We start from the raw sequence: 24,115 nt of genomic DNA, 5'->3' as shown, positions 1-24,115 counted from the left end.
TTCAATGGACTGACAGCCGAATCCCATTGGCTGGGCAGGACTCCGGCTGCAGCCCTCCTCGTATAAGCACAGCTTTGGGTCACCGCTCACTGGTAATCTGAATTGGTCTTCCTCGTCTCTCAGACACCAAAGCAGGCAGCCTGAACGCTGCCCCAAGCCACCTCCTTTTGATGAGCACTTCTGATGTAATGCAAGCACCGCTCCGTCATCCTCTTTGCAAAGGTGGGACCCACCGACTGATTCAGCACCCAGAGCCTCGGATGCTTTCCCCAAATCTAGATAAGTGCTCTCCGTATCCTGCCAGAGTGAGGCCGTTAAAGCCATGTCAGCCTTCTCCAGTACCACTTATTAGGCAGGAACTGCGGTCATTATTGTAAGATAGAAGACAATCATATTTGTTGTGTAGTTTCTATTCAGACGGTAACCTCTTTGAAACAGATATTTATCTGCCTTCGTATCTGGCTTATCTCATAGTCAGCAAATCACAACTGTTTAAGAGTTCGACTTACTCATATCCATCCCTCCCTCCCCCCATTGCAGAGTGGTAAGGCTGTTTCACTGGATAGAAGAGGGTCAAGTGCACACAGACTTAAGAGGGTCTGAATCAGTTGCCCCTCGCTGGAAACAAACAGCATGGTTCTTCCACGGCTGAATCACTCCCAAAGTGCTATTCAATACAACGGGGCTGTCTGAAGGTGCCCCAAAGTGATTTGCCTGAAGTCAAGGGAGGAAGTTTTATGATAGAAACAGGTACCAAAACTGGATCCGAGGCTATTGCAGTTAACTAAGACTTCCCACCTTCCAATGGCGTAAGTGTACTTCTCTGTGAATTACCTGCACACGTGGGCACCATAAAATAAAAAACACACTAATAATAAATTATAGCAATAACAATAATGGGCTTGCAATTACTATTTCCACATGTACTATCCTGCACGTACGGCAACGCTTAACAGACACCCAGGAAGAAAGCAGAAAACCCTTATGTCAATGCAACGATATTCACCCTATAACATTTGATATCCTTTCACACTGAAGGGTGGGATTTTTCAGAGGCTGTCAGCGTGACGAAAGGGGAGTTAATCCCACGCTGAAAGCCTAACAGACTACATCTTAAAACTCAGCAATGACAGCACACTGAAAAATTAAAATGTAATCCCTAACCTCAACACACCCGCATCACAGCTACACGAGGCCTTTGAGTTTATTAATTGAGGCCTGATCTGATATGCTTTATCCTCTGAGCTTCAGCTCAGGATGTTAATAGTTGTGCCTTAGCTGTAGTAAAAATGGGGGTGGGAAATCAAAACTTTAAGAATAACTGAGCTACATGCTTCAGAAAAGAAAACAAACAGAACCACACTCAGCTTTGCATTCGCAGGCTTTCTGATACAGCACGTCCCTAGCATTTTTGCTTTTAAACAAAGAACAGGAAAAAAGAAAGAAGTCACCCCTCTCCTCTGTGCTGAACGATAAACCTCAAAATGATCACGTGTAGCACAGGAGGCTTCAAAAGCAGGCGCTGGGCAAGAGAGTGGAGAACCAAAATGAGAGGTGGGAAGAGCACCTGCCCTGAATGGCCCAGCGCCTGCTCAGGGAGGCACGTCCTGATGAAGGGCTGCTCTTCACATTAGATACTGCAGCTTCTGCAAGAGCTTCAGGAGCACAGAAGCTAGCTAGTGCTTTTGGAAGGTGATCTGTGTTCAGGGAGCACAGAACTGGCAAAAAGATACTGAAAAGCAACCACTTACAGCATTTTCACTCTTACTGTTTGTTGGTACTCGGGCATGTGGCACCTTCTCTGCCAAGGCCTGTGGACATGCCAAATTGGAAGTATTTAAAAAAGGGGGAGGGGAAGATGCCATTTTCTTGGTCAGAATGGTGAGAACCTCCAAATGAAGCACAGAAAACAATTTCACCACCATTAAGGCTGTGATTTCTCTCATGTCTCCATTCCAGGACTCTCCCTGACCCTTCCTCCCTAGCCATCCTCAGCCCAGAGGTCCTGCCCTTCTGCCCCAACCTTCTCATGCGTCGCAGCACTGCTCCCTGCATCTCTCTCAATTTCACTTGCCCAACTTCCAAAGCTCTCCAGAACTCCACCTCTGCCTACACCTTTGTGCTTATCTTCTCTGCTCCCACCCTGGGCTGCATCCCTGCCCCTTTCCTTATCAATCCAATTTCACACACACCAGGCTTCATGGCTTCTCCCATGCCCTCTTGCATGCTCACACAGGTTCCCTGGAGCCTAATCATGCTCCTGTTGAAGTCAGCAGCAAAGTTGCCTTATTGGGCTTTTGTGGGGCTAGAACCAGACCCTTAACTGTTTGCCAAATTCCCTGCATGAAAAATTTCCCCTTTCCATGGATCTCTTGTCTAGGGGAGCAAACTGTGATTGTTCTGGATTCTCCGTGCCCTCTGGCTGCCAACCGGTCACAAACCATCTAAATACCTGGCACTGCCTCCCTGCTGTACAGTAGCGATGTTCCCGGATCAGTCATCCACGAGGAGGGCAGAGCAGTGTCCACCTAGCGAGTCATGGCACTGGTAGCCCTCAGTAGCAAGGCACTTTCCAGCACATCCCACATTTGAAAGGAATTAACTTGGAATCAGACGGCTCCCGTGACTGGGGCTGGCTCCATCCCAGCTCTGCAGGTTTCTCTGATTGGTTCATGGTAGTTTTGGCACCGGTTGCTGCGCCCCAGGGAACTGGGACACAAGAAGAGCAGCTAGAGGGATTGCATTAAATACACACAAGTAATATAATTAAAAAAGAAAGGGAGAGTGAGAAGGATCGACTTTGCTGGAGAGTATCACACAGTTTTTCATTTTGGGTGGAGGGAATCGAGTCTAGTGATTGAGGGGAAGAGGGAGCTCAGAGCCACTTCTCTGCTCCCAACTCTGCAGCTCTGGGCAACTTCGATGTGTTGGGGAAGCAGGGCAAGAGGGTGCTTTGCTAGAATAAACCCAAAGTCTGACTCCTGAGGGGCTGAGCAGCCCCGGTTCAGCCCACTGCTTTCACATGGAGCGCTAGCAGATCAGCACCTCTGGGAAGATAGAAAGTGCACTCTGATGTCAGGCTTCCAAAATTAGAGGCCTTGCTTGAAACCCCATCGCCTTCACCTTTTTATGCTATGACTTGCCCTTCTGCAAAATGGGTGTAGGGCCCCACCCTTGCTGGGTGGTGCAGGCTTTTGATTGAATTCTTGGAGCTCACCAGATGAAAGGCCTTCAAGAATTCCGAGTCCTCTCCTTATTACGGATGAGCCATTCTCTAGTAGGCAAAAGAGTCATATCCATGCACAGCAGTTCGTGCAACTCACCGCTTAAAAGGTGCCGGGCAACCTAAATAGTGGTTTGACAGTGACAACCATGCCTTGAGCTTAGTTTCTATTGTGGAAACAATCGTTATGTCCCTTTAGACAGGTCCATGAAACTAGGGCTTGTCACCTATGAGCCTAGAAAATATTTCCCAAAGGATGATAGGAGCCCAGCTGGAGTAGGTAATTTGCACAAAGCCCTATCTGTTTCTCCCTCATCTCTAAGACAGCTTTGAAACAGCTGTACAAGATATATTGCCAGTGGACCAAGGCAACAAGCGTAGGAAATACCTTATAAATATATGTTGCTCTTTAGAAGCCTGGAGCAGGAAAGCAGGAGTTTGTGAATGGACTGCAGCTGGATCTTAAGGAACAGATACAATCCAGCCAATTCTGAAGTGATGCTGGGTTGTTGTCAATTGTTATTGACTCACATAAAATTAATTCAGTGGTTTCAGTCCACCTCTTGAGAAAAAAATCAAAAAGGCCAAATCCTTCGTCCTACTTCCATCTCCCTTTCTCTGACAAGCTTCCCCAGAGACTCACTGGCCTGTTTCGGAGTTCATTCCCAACAATCTCATCTGAGGGCCTCTGCAAGGCGCCAGAACAAAACTAGCTTGAAGAAGAGGTTCCTCTACATATCTGTCCTAAGCAAAACAGTGCCATATATAGAAACAGAGGACTTTCCCTCAAGACAGGGCTTTCTCTGATGCTTTCCCAAAGGGCTGCATTTCAATGAAGAACCAGTGCGCACATACAAATTTATGCAATCAGTCTATCCCTAGGACAGAGCAAGGAAACTTCAAAAGGGAAAGGCCAAAGTAGTGTTCAGCTTAGATCCAGTGTCAGTCAAGGCAGATACGGACAGCCGGGCTGATTTCCAGTTAGTGAAGGCTCAAGAGATGAAAAGCAGATGCAAGACTTAGGCTGATACCCTGGGGCAATGCAGAGAAGAAGAGAGAGTGAAATCTGAATTGATCCCCAGAGGGGAGAAGGAAGCAGGATGTGAACCTCCCCTTGAGAGGAGGGCAAAACAGGACTGGGATGGAAATCTGGAGGGCAGACTGAAACCTGAACTACCCACGGGGAAAAGCCAAGCAGGAACAGAAATGACATATAGGGAACACATGAGATTAGGGGGAGGTGGGAACACAAAGTGGAATGAAAAACTATGAGAGACATCCCTGGGGGGAGGGAAGCCCTGATTGAGCAAAATTAAATCTGCAGGGAGTTTTGCATCCCAGATATTAATAACAAACTACCTAGTAAGCTAGGCCCTTCTTTCCACCTTCAAAAGGATGGAGGGGAGGAAGAACTTGTCTGTGGTTGAGCACAAGACTATGAATCAGAGAATCGGAGTCCGTATCCCAGCTCTGCCAGGGAGCAGGTCCCTGGATTACAATTCACCTCAATGTCCACAGGCAACTGTCCTATAAAGCATCCACTGATTTCAACTGCAATCACGGTGCTCAGCATCTTTGGGAAAAGCCAGGTAGTCAGTCTGTGTCTGCCTCACCTGTAAGACAGGGTTAAACACCTCCCTACCTTCCAAAGGCACCGGGATGCTAAATTCATTAGCAAAGTACCTTCAGACGTGTGGGTGGAAAGTACCAAACAAGGTCAGAGTGTTATTAATGGCACTGAAAAAGAGCCACCAGTGATTTTAGATCTCAGATGCAGTTTGCCCACTTTAATTTCTCATATCACGTGTCTACAGGACATCAGCTGTGAAGACCTGAGACAACTCACTCTATTACCTCAAAACAACTGTTGAAAACCCCACATAAACCTTCAAAAATTAAAGTTCTCTTGGACAATGACTCTGTCAGATATGAACAGGGCAGGGAGATGAGTTAGATAAGGAGGTCCTGAGGGAGGGGAACCCCTGTGGCACCTCTTGTAGAGAGTAGGGCAGTAACACACAAGATCCTTCACCTGGTTTTGGAAGGGAAGAATTTTTCAACGGACCCTGTCCCTCACCACTCTTTCACGATATACTACCAGACACACTCAACTGGCCAAAAAAAGTCTATTCGGGTCATACTGACTGGGAATCTTAAGCAGCTGAATTATTTAATGCTGACTGACCACTGGAAGAGAGGGATTTTGAAACGTGTCCCTTACAGTCATGTGCAACAGTCAAAACAGCCATGTGCGCAACCTGGTGTGCAAATGTAAGTGCTAAGCTAATGTGCATATGAAATACGAGGCCACTTCAATTGCATATCTTATTTCCTTATTTTTGTTCTGGATGCTTCCCTTTATGTTCTGAAGATCTCTCCTGCCCCAGCAATACATCTCCAAGCTACCTCCTTTTCCGAGGTAAATCCATCCCAAGATCCTATTTCTAAGAAGCCTGTTGGAAAGAAATATATATCCTTATTATACCCCCTGATTGGTGTAAACCAAAGAAAATAAAGTAATAGCAGTAAAGAACAAACAGGAAAATTGAAGCTGTGCTGAGCCCTGGGCTGCTCGAGTACACTAGTGCCTGCTTGTCTGTCTTAAATATTGTAAAGTCTCACGGCAGGATCACTTTTACGTTGATACAAATAACAAACCTGTCATTATCATTAAACAAATGACAGCCTGTCTGCAAGGGTTAGAGCCTTCTGCTGGAATGAAACTGCATGACATATTTGGATACAGAGCACATGCAGATCCTGCTAGAGCACATGCAGATCCTGCTAATCCTTTCCCGGCTGGTAACCTACAACCTTTTTGCCTTTCCTAAGCACTAGTAACATATAACCATTCAGCTTTATTTCAAAAGAGGCATATTCTCTCCCAGCACTGGAGTGCAGCTCAGTGCTTGAGAGCATGAAGGGGCTTGGAAAGGACCTCTCATTCCCTCCTCTGGAAGGAGAGGAGATCTGAGCCTTCATTCCTCCCTGGCACTCAGAGACTGCATTGATACAAGGACCAACAGATGACATGGTCCTACGCATCACTTTCCTGATGGAAAAGAAATCAGCGATTCAGCATCTGTGTATTTTCCTCCTCCAGCTGCAGATCGACGCACAGCACTATGTGCTGGGCTACAACACTCACACCATGCACACAAGCCCTGTCTTCTCCCAAAACCATCAGCTCCATGTGTGTATTCCAGAAGGCAATGTTATCTCAGTTAACTCCAGACACAGGGTGAATTACCTGGCTGTCTAGAACAGCTCTCTTCAGAGCCATCCACAAAAACAAACAATGCAGTATTTCCTTAAAAGCCGAACGCTGCGTGTACCAATGGAGAAATAAACCAAACAAGACCTGGTAAGACCACAGCAGCATCACCTGGTGAGGATCACCACATTACAGCGAGGTAAAGTTCTGATTTCAACACTTTCGGTCAGACCTTTTCCTGGTCCCACTCAATGCCCTTTCAAGGCAAGACTCTCAAGCCACATTTGCCGAGTTACTCAGTTCTGTCCCTGACACACTTTGGATACAATCCCAAACCATCAAGAAGCAGATGTCCCTATCCAGGTTGCCAGCACTGAAGGTGAAAGTTTATTACTGTCTCTTTGCATTTCCCTTGATATAAACAGGAAACAACCAGCATTAGATTCACTAAATAAAAAGCCAAACCAGATAGGCAAGGCAGAAGATGCTTCTTTTTCCATACACACCCTTTTCCCTCTCATTCACATACAAATTACTGTTGCATCCAGGTGGGAGGAGAGTTTGAAGAGGGGAGGGGGGAAGAAATGTTTGCCAAATAGGTTGAGGGATCAGAGGCAGCTTTCTCATAAAGTGCAGGGCTGACCCACAAACTGCGAGAAAACCTCAAACTCCGCAAGAGTTTCCCTCCTCCCCATTTTCAGGGTGAGAGCAGCCACAGCAGGGAATTGGTAGGCAAGCAAGGGGTCTAACCAGGTCACTCCACCCTTCTCTTCCCGCCTGGAGCATAACATGGGAGGGAAACAGACCTGAAATGTAGGCCATCTACAAAGACTGGGGGAGAGGCTTAAATGATGTGAGATTTATGATCTTCAAAGTGATTAGCGCCCAGCACTCCAAATAAAGTAAAAGAGAGCTCAGCAGCTCTTGCATTCAGTTTGGAGTTGGTTTTCAAATCATACTTCTCTGGCTTCAGTTTGAAAACTTGAATTGCAAGGTAACAAAAAAAAAAAAAAAAGCCACCCAAAACCAACCTCAAACCCCAAACCAAAATTAAAAAACCCACCAACCTCCACCCCTAATGAAAGAGCTCAGCACCTGATTTTACATGAAAACACTTTGATATTTCCATATCTCCCTTCTTCCTTTTTCTTGTCATTTGAAATCTATTTGCTGAATTGAAGATGAATTCACCAATAACTGAGGTCAACCTGAAATGTGAGTGTATAATCCGTGTGCATTTGGGCTCATGCTCCTTTAAAATAATAATAACAACAACTATAATGGCTCAAGTTTACACAGGGCCTTGAGAGGGCCAAGAGAGGGAGACAGAGAGCCATTTGCGCACCCCTATGTCCACTCACATGGACTGTTATAACCCCATCCCCAACATCACTGCAAAACCCCTTCTGCGGATACTACCTATGTTCTGGGGAATCGGTCCAGATTAAAAAAAAAAAAAAAATAAAATTAAAATGAGCTTGTTCACTGGCTTTTGCTTTTCAAACCTTGATAAGTCCCCAGTCAGATCTGGTAAACAGTTACACAGAAATGCTGGCACAAATGAAAAGGATTTTGTGGTACCCCTTTGGTGGAAGGAGAAAAACAGAAGTGGGAAGTGAATGCTACAGAAGGGTGTCATAAAATCACAATCTCTTTTTGGGAGGAGGACATTTCTATCAAGCAGACTCTGGCCCAAATCCTACTGACTGCAAGGCTGTCTGCCCCCACAACTTTACCAGCATCCACTCATTCATTCAATGGCATGCAGAAAACTAGGACCTTAAAGACAATGGCTCAAATCATCAGTGGGTGTAAATCAGCACTGCTTCACCACAGTCAATAACATTTCCTTGATTAACCTCAGCCCAGCTTCCAGTTCTAACATCTTTGTGGTGTTGCCATAGGAAAAGTTTGCAACATGTAATGATCTTGTACTTTCATAGCTTATTTCTATCTTGAGGGAATTTTCTTTTATCACTAGTTATAAGCAGATTGGATTCTTCTCTTGGCGTGTAGAAAGCCTGTGCTTTGGGCTCTGCAATCCACAGAGCTGGAGACACAAGACTTTTTGTTTTCAGCTGGGTATTCCAAAAACCTGGAAGATGGCTGAACGTGTTAAGACACCTTTGATAGGAAGTTACGACCCACCCAAAACCATAGCAGCCAAACCAAACAAACAAACAGCAGCTTGCTGACATCTGTCAGACAAGAGCCACCAAGGCAAGCTTGAAGGACAGAAAAGTCATGGCAAGAAGCTCCAGCTGCCCACCTGCTGCTAGCAGGAAGCCTTTGCAAAGGATTGCAACCCTTGAACTCAGGGAACGCATGGTTGGAATCAAGTAGGTTGCTGTACTGTAAACAGTGCCAACATCTGCTTCAAATGCTAGTGACTGCCTGTGGAGTTACAGCCCCTTTTGCTTTCCTTGCTCCAGTTCCCCAGCCAACCCCCAGAGTTCTGCAGCAGATCAGTGGGTTAGCTCTCTAGACATCCCCTTTTTCTTTACAAGGTCTGAGTCCAGCTCCACTGATGGCTCCACAGGATTCCTTAGCTCTGGACTCAGAGAGCATTTTCTCATGTGTCTGCACAGATTCAAAATCTATATGCTCTGGAGGGCTGTCTGCTTCTTCCCCTTGCAATTCTGATGTGAGATTCAGGGATTTATTGGAGCCACATATGAAAATCTCCAGGCACTCAGTGAGACGGGGGTTGCTTTTAGCTGTATGAAGCAGGAGGATAACAGCAAACACAGCAAAGACAACGGTCCCTCACATGTTCATTTGCAATTAGGGCTTGCTTGCCTTGCAAGAATCACTTGCTTTTATCTGCTGTCCCTTTCCCCACTGTCTTGCAGAGAGGAATCTGCCGTTGTAGGCAGGCCTGGTCTTGACCTACGCACTCCAAGACCTCAAACCACCTCATCTTCAGTCCTTGCTGATACTCCTGTGAGTCAGCCCCGTGCTCTTAGACTTGCATACCACAGTGCTTTCAGAGCCAGTGTCCCAAGCAGTAGAAATGCATGGGGCTTTGGGGTGGGATTTGCACATTCACCAGTGTAACTGAGGTCCCTTTTGTTTCTAAATGACAATGGAAAAAAATTAAAAAGCCAGAAAAAGCCTCAAGCAAATGGTGATTTCAAGAAACTCTATAATTAACTGAGCTTCTATAAAGTAGGAAGGCCTGGAAACCAGAAGTTTAATCTGTCATTCTATCCCACAAGGGGAACTGGGAGGACTTATGTGGTCTGTTTAATGGTAGCTTCTGACCTAACAGTTTTTATCTCTTAGCAGTACCTGCCTGGGACTCAGCAGGATGAGCAATTAAAAAACAGTAATTCAAGAAAGCAGGAGAATACCTGGTAACCCAGGGAGCATCTTACCTGCCTGTTAAAGTCCAGCCCATTCTGTTCATTTCCTACAATGAAACAAGCAGAAAAATATCTCAGTATTAATGACAGTCAGCATTGATGCAAACTTTCCAGAACTTACAACACACATAACCAAAGACACGCTGCTAGCCCAGCTTAGTTTACCTTAAGAGCAAGGAGAGGAGGAGGAAGGTGGAATCAACGTGAATGCAGCAATGGAAGTACGAAGGCAGATTTTGCAACATTTGGTGGTATCAGCCTTTGCTGAAGTATAAGAGAAGTGCTTCTGCCCGGGAGACAGCTGGCCAAGCAGCAAGGGTGGGGGAAAGCTCACCGACTGAAAGGGAGATTCCAGCAGAGGTGAGCTGGAGGACGTTACAAATCTCCAGGGAAATCCAGGGCCAAGGCACTGTACATAAGGCAAGAACTAACTGTGGGAGAGGCTAGCAAACAGGTGGCCAAGGCTGTAAACCAGGGATCTTCAGGAACCCGTGTGGCACTGAGTAATTACGGGATATCTAAAGGAACAGAGGGTGCCGTGGGGTTGTGCTCAAGAGGCGTCTCCTTGATTCCAGAAGAGATTGGCAGGCACAGGGGGAAAAATCAGACAGGTTTCAGCCTGAAGGTACCGCACAGGCCCTCACTCATTCCCCTTTGATGATAAACATTTCCCCCCCCCCCCATCACACCTGCCAAATTCATCAAGAACATCACAGAGGAAAGGTTGTACGCTCCACAGATATGAATGCTTTAAGGGATTCCACGAAGCCTCTTTAGTTGCAAAGGCAACCCCAAGAAACCCCTTCCCTTTGCAATCCATTCCCTAAGTCATTCTCTTCCAGTCCAACTGAGTTTGTGATAAACAGTCTTAAATTGTTCACATCCCATTGGCACAAGCCCCCAGGGCCTCCTCCTCCTGTTTTTTCCAGTATAACATTCCCCATAAAGCATAGCCCATGCCCTGTGATCTGATCAAGCTTCAACACATCATGTTTTTCAGTAGTTCATGTCTCTTGCAAAAAGTTGGAAAGCAGTTAAGAGGCTGTGCAGGCAGGAGTGCAAATCCAACTCCCATTGACTTGCTTTCTTCAACTGAACAAGTCTCTACCCTAATCTAGCACGCAGTTTTTCAACTTGCACCGTACACATAATATTCCCAGGTGAATCAGCATGGTTCTTTGAGGTCCTCAGGGGGAGCATGCTTGGTACAATTATTCATAGATGGCAAAATATTTTAGAGTCAACAATAACAATTCCATGGCACCCTGTTCTCTGCTATCTAGAAACAACTCTGGAGATTTAATCTGCAACATGTTAACAGCATTGGCTGTGGAAACTGAGCTGCCTTTTGTTGCTCTTGTTAGGCTGAGCTGTAGGTTTTCACTATCAAAAAATACCAGAGCACTATTTCATAGCAGGACAAGCTGTTGCCCCCTCCCCCCGAATGTCCTCCATCTTCTCATCATCTGCAACTCAACCTAGATCCAGCTCTGCACCTTCTCCCCGAGCCTGTCCACGTTTCTGCTGTGCTACAGCCTGCCCTCACTTCCCGTCTTCTTCCCAACCTGCTTCTCAAAGCTTTTTCTCTTCCCAGTCTCAGGTCTTTATCCTCTTCCATGTAATTCCCTACTCTGCTACAACCTCCAACCTGCCACGCGCTTCCATGCTCCCGTGCCTCTCACTGTAACCATCTGCTCCCTGACCACCTCTCTCCAGCTGGTCCTGCCCGAGGAATTTGTTCATTCATTGCGTTCCAGCTCTACGCCCCAAGAGCCAACAACTGCACATATAACGATGGGAATGCTGATAGTGTTAATAGATGATCGCAATCAGTATCCACACACCTGAGCAGGACTGTGTGAGGATCTTCAAGGCCTGCAGTTTCTACCTTTGAAACCCACGGGGGGTTGATGTAATCTAAAGGCAGTAGCTAAAGGGAAGAAAGGCAAGGAGGAGAGAAGGAGGAAATAAAGTTCCCAGTTGCTAAAATAGAACAGGAAGGAAAAGGTAATCTTCTGGTTTCTTGGATATAAGAGTTTCGCTCACGTTCAAATGCAGCATGTTGATGAGGCAAGATTCAAAGACCTTGAGGGAAATCCCTAGGTCCCAGTGATGACGGCTCTGAGTCACTATCATACACCCCAAAACTTGGAACTTGAGATGCACAGCTGGAACGGAGTTTCACTCCACATTGCTACCACGAGGCCCAAGTTCTCCAGTGTATTCTTTCTTCCTCTTCCAAGCTTCCCATCTCCTTCTTTTTTCCTCGCTTCACAAGCATGTGCAGCTGACAGACTTCTACCTTTCGTTTTCCCTTCCTCTCCTACAAGGCCAGACACAGCTTCCTCCAAGTCCTACCCTCTGCTCTCTTGCATGTCCCACTGCAGGTCGACAGGGGTAAGCGGGAGCACATCAGCCAGGTATTCTGTGACAGTAGAGCATACTGCAAATATGCATGGAGATTGACACTAACTCAGTCGTAGCTTGGGCGTCTAAGTCTGAGATAAGTGCCCCAGGCTGTCTCGGTAGACAGCGAGGAGAAATAGGCACCTCCAGAGGCCATTCATCTGACCTATCTTAGACGCCTATCTTAAGTTGAGATGAATGGCCCTCTGGAGATGACTATTTCTCTTTATTGACTACAAAGGGACCCGGGGCAACTACTTCAGACTTAGATGTCCAATAGTGAGATATTTAAAACTGGGCGAGGTGATTTCTACTCCCAGTGGTTATGTAAATGGGAGCTGGATACACAAATCTCTTCATTTCAGCAGGACCAGTGAGTGTTTGTGCACAGATTTATTTGCAAACAAATCTTGTCTTTTTCTATTCCAGTAAAAGCTTGTGTTTCAGTGAAATTAAAATTATTCCAGCTGCAAGCTAAGGTTTGGGTGTGATGGGGATAACAACTCTCCTCTTTCAGTTAAATCAGTAATTTTCCTACAAATATTTTTAAAAATAGACTCAGTTTCCTCCCAGTTTCTATCAACATCAGGACTCACACTGAAGTAGTCGTTTCTCTCCTTAAAGGAACGGGCTGTTCAAACAACGAGGATCTGTACTTAAGATTTAATCTTTTCTAGCTCCAGGAGATAAAAAGAAAGAAAAGTGTAAGTGGCAGCAGATTCTCAGCTGCCGTAAACTGCCAGAACTCCACTAATTTTGCTGGAGCTTCACACCAGCCAACAACTTGCCTCTTGCTACACCAGCCAGACAGAATGGGATCCAAAGTCTCCAGCGTCTGCTAGACGCAGTCCTCCCCTCCTTAAATTGCATCAAACTGGGGAAGCCCTGGGATTTAAATGGAGAAAGATTGCTTTGAGCCCCTTGCTCTATGGTTCCCAGGAGCCTCCCCATCAAACAAGCCTTCATTCCCCTCTTTATGGGTGTTCTGGACAGGGGGAAAAAGGCAGCGATAAGCTCAGCTGGCTCCCTGCAGCACAGCAGACAAGGACTACGCTGCTCTCCTTGGTTCACCTGGCAGCTGTTTTGCATAGCACTGGCATCAGATCTGGTGCGAGTTTGCCTGGGGAAGTTTCTCTGGGGATGGGAGCAGCAGAACAGTTCCGGATGGCTTCCCCCCACCCGCTGCTGTTGCCCCCACCTGGAACGCAGCATTTGCTCTGAAAACCAAAGACAAGCACTCTATCAGAACTGACACAATTCCCACTGGAGGCCGCCAAGCCAGTCCAGCACTAGACGATAAAAGCACTGTAATGGGAGAAAAGTAAAATCAAGATTGCAGTGCGCCTTCATCTTCACAAGGCAAACACACGCAGCAACATGCAGATGTCACCTCCAGGGAGTGACAGCCACCCTGGCTTTTCACCCAGTGACAAAAATCAGGGCTGCAATCAGAAAGCTAGCTAACCTTATCCCCCTTCCCGCCCAACTACACACTTAATTCACCTCACAGTTTGATCTCAGCTGCACAGGAGGGACAGGGAATTAGAAGGTGATTTCAATCTTTAACAGGTGTTGGGGAATTCCCACAGGGAATCAGTTTTCTGCCGCATGCGTTTGGGAGGGAAATTCAGAACAGCTGAACGGCAATGGGGGAACAGTGCCAGGCAGACACCAGGCCGGGGATTCAGCTGCCTGGGCTTAGATGTCTAACTTTTAGGTGTCTAATTCTGAGCCAATTGCTCTAGGCTCCCTTTACAGCTACAGAGAGGAAGCGGGCGCTTCCAGAGGGCAATTCATCTCACCCCCGAGATAGACGGCAGAGAGATGAATCACCTTCTGGAGATACCTATTTTCATCATTGACTGTACAAGGAGCCTGGGGTGAGTAGGTCAGACTTCCTCCTCAAAGTATGGAATATCTAAAATTAAGATTAATCTCACCTATCTTGAGGATTTTAACACTCCAGCTGATAAAGCACAATGCCATTAGAGATTGACAAAGCAGACCAGATGCAGAGTGCCTTTCGACATACATTTTCTAGAAGCTGAGAAATTAACTTGTTCACATTAACTGAGACAAGAATCAAATCTCTCACCTCAAACAACATGTGAAGTTAAAAGATTGCCCAAGAGCAGGTAAAGAAAAGAGTGGCAACAATTATTATAACTATAAACAATACTTGACCCACATGCTGTAAATGAAGTAAAATGCTCACCTGCACTGAGAAGGATGTGGTTCTATTAAGCAAAAAAAAGATATTCAGCATCAGATATACTCCTCAGGATTGAGGACTCAAGCAAATACCAGATCGTAGCCCTTAACGCTACTGTTCCCAGCAGCCAGACCAGTGACTTCTCCAGAACAAGCAGGAAAAGCCCCGGGTGGTAGGATCTCACTTAAATGACCTTCTCTCCATTTTAGTGGCTACCCCTGATTCCCTCCACCTGTGTCCAGTGGCACTGGGGAGCAGAAACTGAAGCTGAGCAGACATCAGTCAGTGCCCTAGATCCTTATGTGCCCTGCTGGGATGCTTGCAGTTGCCAAAGCTTACTTTAAGAAGTGCTTTTTAAAGAGAGCAGGAGAAAGTGTCAGCAGGATGGGGAGATTCAAGGCAGCCAGATAGGGCTGCAGTTTTCATGTTAACTGTTTGCTCTAAAGACACAAACAGACCAAACCGGGGCATCAGAGCATCTCCATGGGAAAGTTAAGACTGGTTAGCAAGAAAAGTGAATCTGTGCTGACTCAGTCAGACGGCTACAGACTCCAGGGGAAGCTTTCACTGAAGATTCAAGTGTTTCATTTGGGTAGAAACCCCTGGGTTATAAAAATGCCTTTCCTTTGTCAACAATGCCTCAAAGAAATCCCATCTTCTAGTCCCACTGCAGCTCTGAGTGCAATACACCCGTCGTGTAGGGTAGGGTGCGGGGGGGAGAAAGCAGGACAGCGAGTGTGGGAGACTCAGGCAGTTTCCAGAAGGAAACCCGAGGGCAGCAGTTGTTCCCACGGAAAACATTTCACCTGCAGGTGCTGGGAGAGGGCAAGTCTCTTCTCTTAGACCAGAGGCAAGAGGCAGATCAGACCAGCTCTTCCTTTGCCCCTCTAATTCAAGTCAAACCAGCCTTTTGTTCCCCTTTCCCCTCCCCATCCTTTTTTATCCTCTTCCATAATGGGATGTTTAAGAAAAAAAAATAAAATAACCCAACCTCAAACCCTAATCACCTTCATTTGAATTTCAAATATCCCCCTCCTGGCCTCCCCCACGCCCCAACTGACTCGGAGCTGGGAATATGGAAATTTCTCCTGCTTGCCTTAAATGTGGCTGTGCTATGAAAATCATCAGCCTTATGCAAATCCTGAGCAGGCCCAATTGCCATAGCAACCAGCTGTTTCCAGCCCGACTGCTGCTGCTTTCATTTATTCAGGACTTGTCCTGGGGCTGTGCATGGCTGCAGGGAAGAGACAAGAGAAATCCTGGAGGCTTTGAGGAAAGTTTCACGAGGGAGAGCTAGCCTTGGAGAGCAAAGGCGTAGCCAAGGACTAGGCTCAGCACGGGGCTGGGGAAGGCCAAGTTTCCTCAAAAGACTTTGGCCTGGCAGTCTGTTTCCAGCCCGATCTGAAGCGGTAACAACAAAAGGCAAAAGAAAAAAGCTCAGATCGTGCAGCCCTTAGCTTGCTTGCTGAGCACAGCAAGGAGTGCCCCTGTGCAGCAGGCAGCACTGCCTGAGCACCCACCAACTCATCTCACACAAGCCATTGCACTGCTCAATCTGACTTCCCTTGCTTCTCCAAATTTCCTTTTGCCTGAGTTAGAAGCTGACACAGGGGTCAGAGCCTCCATACCCCATTCCAGCTTGAGCCATCATGTCTTAAAAGAGACCCTACCCTGACACCTGCAATTGGAATACAATAAAACAGCCGTCCCAGAGCCCATTGTGCCCGGAGTTGTACCCATCCGCGGGGAGAGCAGCACCTGCATCAAAGGGCTTACACCCCGGCAAAAAGGTGGGAGAAGAGATCGGGACCCTCACTTTGGAGCTGAGGAACACAGATAGACTTAATTAAGTTTGTACAGGGAGTGTGTGGCAGAGAGGCAGACTGAGACACGGTCTCTGTTTTTCCATCTGCCCTGATACAGATTTAATGCAAAATGCACTGACATAGAAGCCAGGGTACTGGGAGGAGTTTTTGCTTGGGTGGAAGTTTTGGTGTCCAGTTTCAGAGCTGCCCTTGCTTTCTCTCCTCCACTGCCAGGGGACCTTAGGTGTCTTGTGACAGCATTGGAGGAAGGTGTCTCACGCTGACACCCTTCCACAGGCACAAGCTGGCTGAAGTTGAGGATGCAGGGGGAGAAGAAAGACATTCACAGGAGCGTCTTCTCAAAAGAGACGCTTTGCAAGACCGTAGAAGCAGATGTATCGTAGCTCCTTCGCACTTTCGTTTTCTTGGGATTTAAAGGAGAGGGTCTTTCTTACCCTCAGAGAGAGGAGACCTGCTTTATTGCTTCCTAATGCACGCAGATAGGTTACCCAAGCTGTGAGGGTTAGATAACCCTGCGACCATTGCCACCAGAGTCAGAAGCAGGCCAAGAGCCCAGCTTATGGCTCCACGTGCCCTCCCCGTGAAACCGCGCTCCTCTACCTGGCTGCTCCTCTTCCAGATCCCAGACCCGACCCAGCTGGGCGAAGCCGCCGGGTCAGCCAACCACCACCGTCCCAGGGAGCGATACCAGCTGCTCCGGAGGCAGCGATAACGCTGTAGGGCTGTCCTATATTGCACCCACACGTACACACCCCAGCTCCTCTCCCCGTGTACTGGGATGCCCATCGCGCACCCCGCCCTGGGCTCCTGGCAGGCTGGCCAGTTCCCCGTGTTACAGGGTGGGGAGGGAAGATGTTCGGAGCGCCTGCAGCTATTCAGTTACCGATGGTTGTGTTTGAAGCGCTTCCCTATCGCCCTTCTGTTAAAGCTTTGGCTTCCCCCCCATAGCCTCAACAGATGAAATCAAAGGGAAGTAGCTTTGCTTGGTGTAACCTGTTTTGATCAAGCAGATAAACGGGGAACAAGTGTCTGACACAAACAAACAGACAGACAGAGGCAAGTCCCACCTCAGCATTTTGTTGCATCAGATACAGAGGGCTTAGATAAACCACAAGAAGGGGGAGATCTCTGCCTCTCGGCTTGAAGACCAGGGGCGACACTCTGCAGTGCCAAGCCCCCACAGTTCCCATAAAAAAATCAACCCAGAACTTGCTGGCATGGCTTTCATCTGTTTAAACAGATGAAAAGAGCTTACAGCCAAGCATAAAACTCACGCTTGTCATTACCCCCCATGGAGTCAGCGGGACTGCCTGCGAGCCCAGCCGCAGCTGCCGCACGCCAAGCGTTAAACCACGCTGGCATCACACAGGAACAGGTAAAGAGGACCCTCAGACTGGAGACATGACCCGGTGCCCGGACTGGGGCTGACCTACACAGATCCTGGGCCATGGGGGAAGGCAGTCCAACCCACAGCCCTCGTGGAAGAAATTCGTGCCCATTCCACATACTCCTCACACATGTACTGTGATAAAAAAAAGCAGAGTTACAGTAAAGGGAGGCTTGAGATTCACAGACCTGGGCAGGGTAGTTGATATTCCTTAGAAAGTTTGGTTTTTTAATCATAGCTTTTTGTAAAATGGTAAAATTTCACTGCAAGCAGTAGACATGGCGGGGGGGGTGGAATCAAACAAACATGGGTTTTTGGAGACCATCTTACTAAAAACTTTGAAATTTTCTATGAAATTGGTGTGGATGAAAAAGAAAAAAAAAAAAGCTTCACTTTCCTAACCTCCTACAAAAGATGAACAATTTGACAATATTCTCAAAAAAGAAAAAGCCCCGTGATTATTTTAAACACCTTCAAAGTAAAACAATGCCCCAAATTACCCTTTTTTCCCCTCTAAGCCTAGAACTGGCAGAGATATGAAAGGATGAGATTAGGCTTCTGCTACTGACACTTCCCATCAGATCTTTAGGCATCAGTTTTAGATCAAGGGCTTGGTTTACAAAAGCATTTTGGCACTCAACTCCCTCCAGTATTTTTTTTTTTTTTTTTTTAATTCTTCTTGGAGCCGGTCTGCATCTTTTGGTGATGAAAGGCCTTTGTAAATATGCACCTAGAAGGATTTCCATTCTTTATAAGCTATAATGTCGTTAGTTTGGTAACTGCCCTCTCCTTTGGGGGTAACGAGATTCCTGGGGAGCTGTGTGGATTGGTCCAATTCATTAGGAAATGGGTCTTCAATTAATGAGTCACTGGAAAACAGATTTTCCCACATGAAGCTAGTAAACAAAACACTAAACTATTAGGTGTTGCAGTAAATATTCTTCTAACAATGTGTGTAAGGGAAAATAAAAACTTCCAGGGAAGTTCAGTACAAAGAGCTTTGTTGTTTATAAACAGAATGGTCGGAAAGAGGGGAAAAAAACCCAAACGACAAAGATGCGTAGAGGTTTTAGGAAAAGCATTGAGGCAGCCCCTCCATGGGCTTGCCTGGTCGTGACTGCCAGTCGGGCTGATGCGCCGGGTTACACCACCTGAAGTATAACATATAGAGCTGAGCACTAGCGTGCGATCCTGTCCCAGCCACCCTCTTCCCTGCGAGTCCTGCAAGGGTCCAGGCAGCCCGCAGGAGGGGTTGTGGCTCTTTGCTAGTGTCCCCTAAGAAGCTCCTAACCCACTGCAGTGCCTCTCTTCCCAGCTGAGTCTGATGTGGTGATCTCTGAAGACCCTGAACAGTCACGGGGACTGCATTAGAAAAAAAGAATACTTTAAACAGGTTCCTTCCATCAGTCCGCAGGGAAGTGCCACTCTTGCAAATGAAGGAGATTTACTTGTTCTGATTTCCCTGCTTGATTTGAAGGCTCCTAGAGCAGAGCTAATGCTGCTGCAAACATTTTTGCTATTTTAAAACAAATTGACTTCACTTCTCTGCTTTCTTTTCTCAATTACCACTAGAAAGAGGTGCTACAGCTAGCACTAATAGCTGTCTGGGAAGCTTAGGCTGAAAAACATATTTTACCCAATCAGCTGCGGTGCCAGCTTCTCGCCTATATAACACTATTGACAACATCAGCAGCCAGAGTCTCCCACTACATTTAGTAACAGCCAATACCAAAACCAAATAACTACCCTCAATACAGCCTTCCCTAATCTTAATTCAACTGTGCTATCCATCATGTCCGTGTGCTAAAATGCATGAAACGTTTCAGGAGACTCTGGTTCCCAATATAAGGCCCTGTAACAGCTACCAGGGTTTTTTGAAAGAGCTTGGGAAGTTGAGGACATATTTGTTGCAAGGCGGCTTGGAAACGTTTATCTCAAAAAACAACTTGGGGTCATCTGAAAGCCCTGAGCAGAAGCTGACCTGACCAAAGTCAATCAGAGTTCATGGACATGAATAGAACCTGATTTTATCTCTATCTTACATTATGTCAAATAACCCAGCTTAATAGCTAAAAGCACAGAGCATGTCTAGTCCTCAGTGAAAAGTGTAAATAAAGAGGTAGTTTTAGTCCCATTAAAACATGCCTAGAGTTCTCTGGCTTTACAAAGATCTCAGTTTTTCTAAGTTCTCTCAAATGACAGAAGTAAAAGAGAAACAGTAAAATCATTTCATGTAAAGTTCTAATCTGCTGTTACACATATCCCCACCACCACGCCGCTTAGGGCTCTTCATTGCTCAAAGAACAATCATTCTTCTACATTGTCTCTACCAGTTTGGGTTTTAAAAGGTGTTTATTTCTCAGTTTACAGATGAGCCTCAAGGTTTCTAATAATCTTAATTTTTTATACCTAGTGGGTGCTAAAAATATTTCTTATTGCTGTTTATTTGCCTAAAAAGGAATCTATGATATGAGCCCTTGTGAAATTACAGACCCAAGGTCTTGCATTTAAAGCCCACTGCAGGCAGTGGCAGTCAGAACCGATGCCAGAAAATACAAAACTAATTTTTCTGGTGTATATCACACCTTGTGGCAGTGCAGAAGTTGGTAGGTAACCTGGCAGAAATCAGTGCTAACACCAACACTATCATCTTTAAAGGATCACCCTGTACTTCAGCTTTTCATATTCAAGGAAAACTGGGGCTTCTAGCCACAGAGCAGCGAGAGTCTGAGCAGCCATCAGGTGGGAGTAGGGGACATGAGAAACCCAATCATGCGTCAAGATGAAGAGCGGTAAATTTTTGCTGGAACTACCTAGCTGGATTTGATTATTCCTGAAGTCCCTCCCATTTTTCTACATATACACGGCCAAAAAAAGGCTTAGTCCCCAGGGAGTTTTGTCTGAGGAAATGTTCCTGACACAAACCCTACGTAAAACGAAGAGTTGTTTGTGCTAAACTGAGCAGACCAAGACTATTTCAATGGCATTATTCCTTTGGCAAGACATGAGCATATTTCCATGCTAAAACCGCAGAGGACATTACTGAGACGCACATTGATTCACTGCTGTTACAGAAGGATCTTGCATGCTGATCAAGATACGAACGCAATCCTAGCCCAGAGCGCATTCTTGATCAACTCCCAGGCTGGTTGGAAGAGCGCAACGTAGCAGCAACAGGAGTCGAGCAAAGCGTGGACAGAAACTTCCAGCACCCATGCCCCCCCTCTTCTTCTTTTCTTTCCCCTACCTCCTCGGGCTTCCTTGCCTGCCCCCCACGTCCTGGACCCTCCTTACCTGGCTCCACCTGGTCAGGTTCGTGCCGAGTATCTGTGGAATCTGCCGCATCACCGCTCATCTTGATCTCTGGAAAAGGAGGCACAACTGATTTTAATAACAGGTCACAGTCCCAGGCAACAGGCACATGTGGCTTCCACTAAACAGCACAAATGAATGTGTAATTATAATAAACCATCAGACTTTCAAATTTCTGATTCCTCAACATACAGTCACTAGAATATTCATCAGCTCCGAGGATGCACTTTCCCTCCTGTTGCTCTTTGTATCCCCCTCATTCCTTTCCCCCTCCCCAGTCTGCTGCTGTGTTCTCACCTTTTGCATCATTCCTCTCCAGCACAGGGGATGAGGGGTTGTTTAACCACTGGGAGCCCCACCAGCCTTGGTGGCCTCTCCCCTGTGCTTTATGCAGGCTTCCCAAACCAGCTGGCGTGGCTCTCAGTTTGCCACCGTCCTCCACCACACCTGTAGAGGCAGAGGATCCCTGCCAGCTTTCCCCTCCTCTCCCACATCCTTTCCTTGTCCCTTGAGATGGCTCAGCCGGGCCAGTGCTTGGTGCTGTACAAAGCACATGCTGGGAGGACTGGCCTCAGAAAGGCAGGCACGGAGCAAGATGCTCTCAGAGAGGCAAGGGAAGTCTCTCTTCTCCACTTGCTCCCTGGCAAACTCAGCTGATTTCTCTCAATACATCTGATCCCTGTTTGCAAACTGTTTACTCTGTTCTCTCCCACACGCCCGTGCTCACACCCCTCACAAACCACGAAGAAGGTGCCTTGCTCCAAAGCACTGTCCCCAACCTAGGAGCAAGAAGAGCGCTTTGCCATCAAGCTCCTGCTTATTTCCCCCCATCCTTATCAATGCCAGTAAATTTTTCATTTACCCTTGAAGTGATGGCTGCCACCACACCCGGGGCCACGTTCTCCTTCGGGGACAGCTGAAAGAAAAGGTGGGAATAGTCAACTTTACACTGGATTGCTCATCTCCTCCTTAAAAGAGGCAAAGTACACAGCAGTGAAAGAAGGAAGAATATCTATTCAAATTCAGATGGACACCCCCTCACGCTCTTCTACTCTTTGCATGGGAATTTTAACTCTTTCCAGGCTAGTTGGGAAAAAAAATAATATTTTTTATAAAGACCCAACTGATTTGCATGTGCTTCCTGCAGCCAATCCCGGCCACAGATGTCATCCGATTTGCATCGGGTAACAACAACAGCATGGAAGTTGGGCCAGTGTTTGCTGTGGTTTTGCTGGGGTAGAAAAGGCAGGTGGAAGCCTTCTTAAAGGCATCATGCAAACCTTTTCCTCTTTCCTATATATGCCTTGTATTATTTCCAAAAGGGTGAGAAGAATCTCATAGGGGTTTATACCTATTTCCCTCTATTACTCACACTAAAGCAGGCAGGCCTCTTTGTTCATTCAGGTTTTCTTTTCCCCTATTCAAACTTCCAGTGTGCAAATGGCAAATTATCTGCTTTTTGGCCGAAATTGAATAGCTTTGTTTAGGTTAAAGTTTCAAGCTTTTTCTTCAGCAAATTAATAAAGGAAGAAAAAAATGACAAAGTTTTATACAAGAGACAGAGTGCAGAAACATTCACATACTTCAGAAACTTCCTTTCGTTAAACTGTATTAAGGAGTGAGAGGAAAAAGGAGAGAGAAAAGAGTTGTGGGGTTTGGTTTTTTTTTTCCCTTCAAATAAACCCACTGCAATTAAGACACGAACATTTAGTGGGGCTTCTAAGCATTTCTACTGCAGGAAGAGTAATTATCATCAGCTATAAACATCTTCTTGTCTTGTAATACTGCCAAGGGACCCTAACTTAGGCAATCTACAAAGCACAAAGTTTTGCTTGCTGCCAAAAAGTATCTTAAAAAAAAAAAAGTGCCAAGTTCTCATAAAATAGGGTAAGAAAAATCATAAACTATGCAGAAGTTTGGTGCTTGCTTTAGTGGGAAAGCCTGCAAGTTTGCAAAAAAAAAAAAAAAGTAATGCAGGTTTCGTTGTGAGCACACAAATAACAAATGAAGGCAGGTTAGCAAAAGAAAATTATCTAATCCCTGAGACCAAGGAGCCCCTTATGTGCACAGAGCTGAAGAAGGGAAGACACAAAAGCAAACCGTGAGAAGCTTTCTCCCTCTCACAGGAGAGAGCCCTTAGCCCCTCTGCCATTTATAACCTGGGGTGGGCGGGGAGGAAAGGAGGAATTGCAGCTGTGACTTGATTACATATCACATGCTATCCATCAGTTAAATTCCCTCCTCCCGGAGTCAGGAGATAACAAGATACCCTGTGATTCTCGCATATAGAGCAAAAGAATTTTATATTGACAAAGATGCAAATTCCCATCATAGATGTACACAAGTTATTACAGTTTAAATATCTGGGGGGGGGGGGGAATGAGGAAGAAAAAGAAAACCCTTTTGATCAAAGCTAACTGATCTATGTGGTTTGGGGCTGGCCAGCTTTTGTATACCTATGGACAGGAGTGCACACCAGTCATCCTCCAAGGGATCCTTAAGAACAAGGAGCAGTCGTGCAGAGGAACGACTTTTTAATATGATATAAATGTAGACAAGATAAAGCCAACACCTTTTTACTGACACCCAAGAGTCTTCCACTATAAACCAGGACAGAGTGGTGCATCTGGATTTGACCCCTCTCTCCATCCGAACAAATATCTCAAGACAAAACAGGCTGTGAGACTTTTGAGTCCAACTAAATGCAGGCTCCTTCCATACAGCTTTGCCAGTTGGCAATATACAGAGAATAAGCAGGCTGGTAAAAAAGTCTCTGGGAAAAATAATGCAACTTAGGACTGCTTAACTCCTAACCACAAACCTATTTGGAGCCGCCACTGTGGCCTGGGCCATATTAAAAATGTGCTGCTATACCTCAGCTAGCAAACATACCTGGAGTAGGGGTAGTCTGGTTTGTTCACCCAGACCAAAGGAACTATACCAGTGCAGACACTTCTCTGGGGATATATCTGCATCTATATTTTTGCTGAAACAAACGGTGTCAGCAAATAAAGCTTTCCCAAGCCCTTATTCCTAGTAGTTGTTCAGACATGGGCACTAGGGTAAAGCAGCCTGATGACTTTAAAAGGAAAAACAAAAGCCGGTGGCCGTGGCAGGGGGAACTCAGTTTGGCTGAGACCATTCCGTGGAGCCTATTGAATTTTCTGCAC

General features: G+C 46.3%; 1 protein-coding gene across 2 annotated transcripts in view; it reads right to left on the bottom strand.

Moving 5' to 3' along the window:
- Positions 1-24,115, bottom strand: part of POU2F3 (POU class 2 homeobox 3) — a 44,611-nt gene that overhangs the window by 17,995 nt on the left and 2,501 nt on the right. For both annotated transcript variants that reach the window (XM_069788062.1, XM_069788063.1), the window contains exons 2-4: positions 21,808-21,861; positions 20,928-20,996; positions 9,815-9,849 (exon numbers count right to left, since the gene is read on the bottom strand). In XM_069788062.1, coding sequence (XP_069644163.1) covers positions 9,815-9,849; positions 20,928-20,996; positions 21,808-21,861 — 158 coding nt within the window. The remainder of the gene's footprint in view (positions 1-9,814; positions 9,850-20,927; positions 20,997-21,807; positions 21,862-24,115) is intronic.

Source organism: Haliaeetus albicilla, chromosome 7 (genome assembly GCF_947461875.1).
Source record: "Haliaeetus albicilla chromosome 7, bHalAlb1.1, whole genome shotgun sequence".
NCBI classification, from domain to species: domain Eukaryota; kingdom Metazoa; phylum Chordata; class Aves; order Accipitriformes; family Accipitridae; genus Haliaeetus; species Haliaeetus albicilla.
This window is presented reverse-complemented; position numbering and strand designations above follow the sequence as displayed.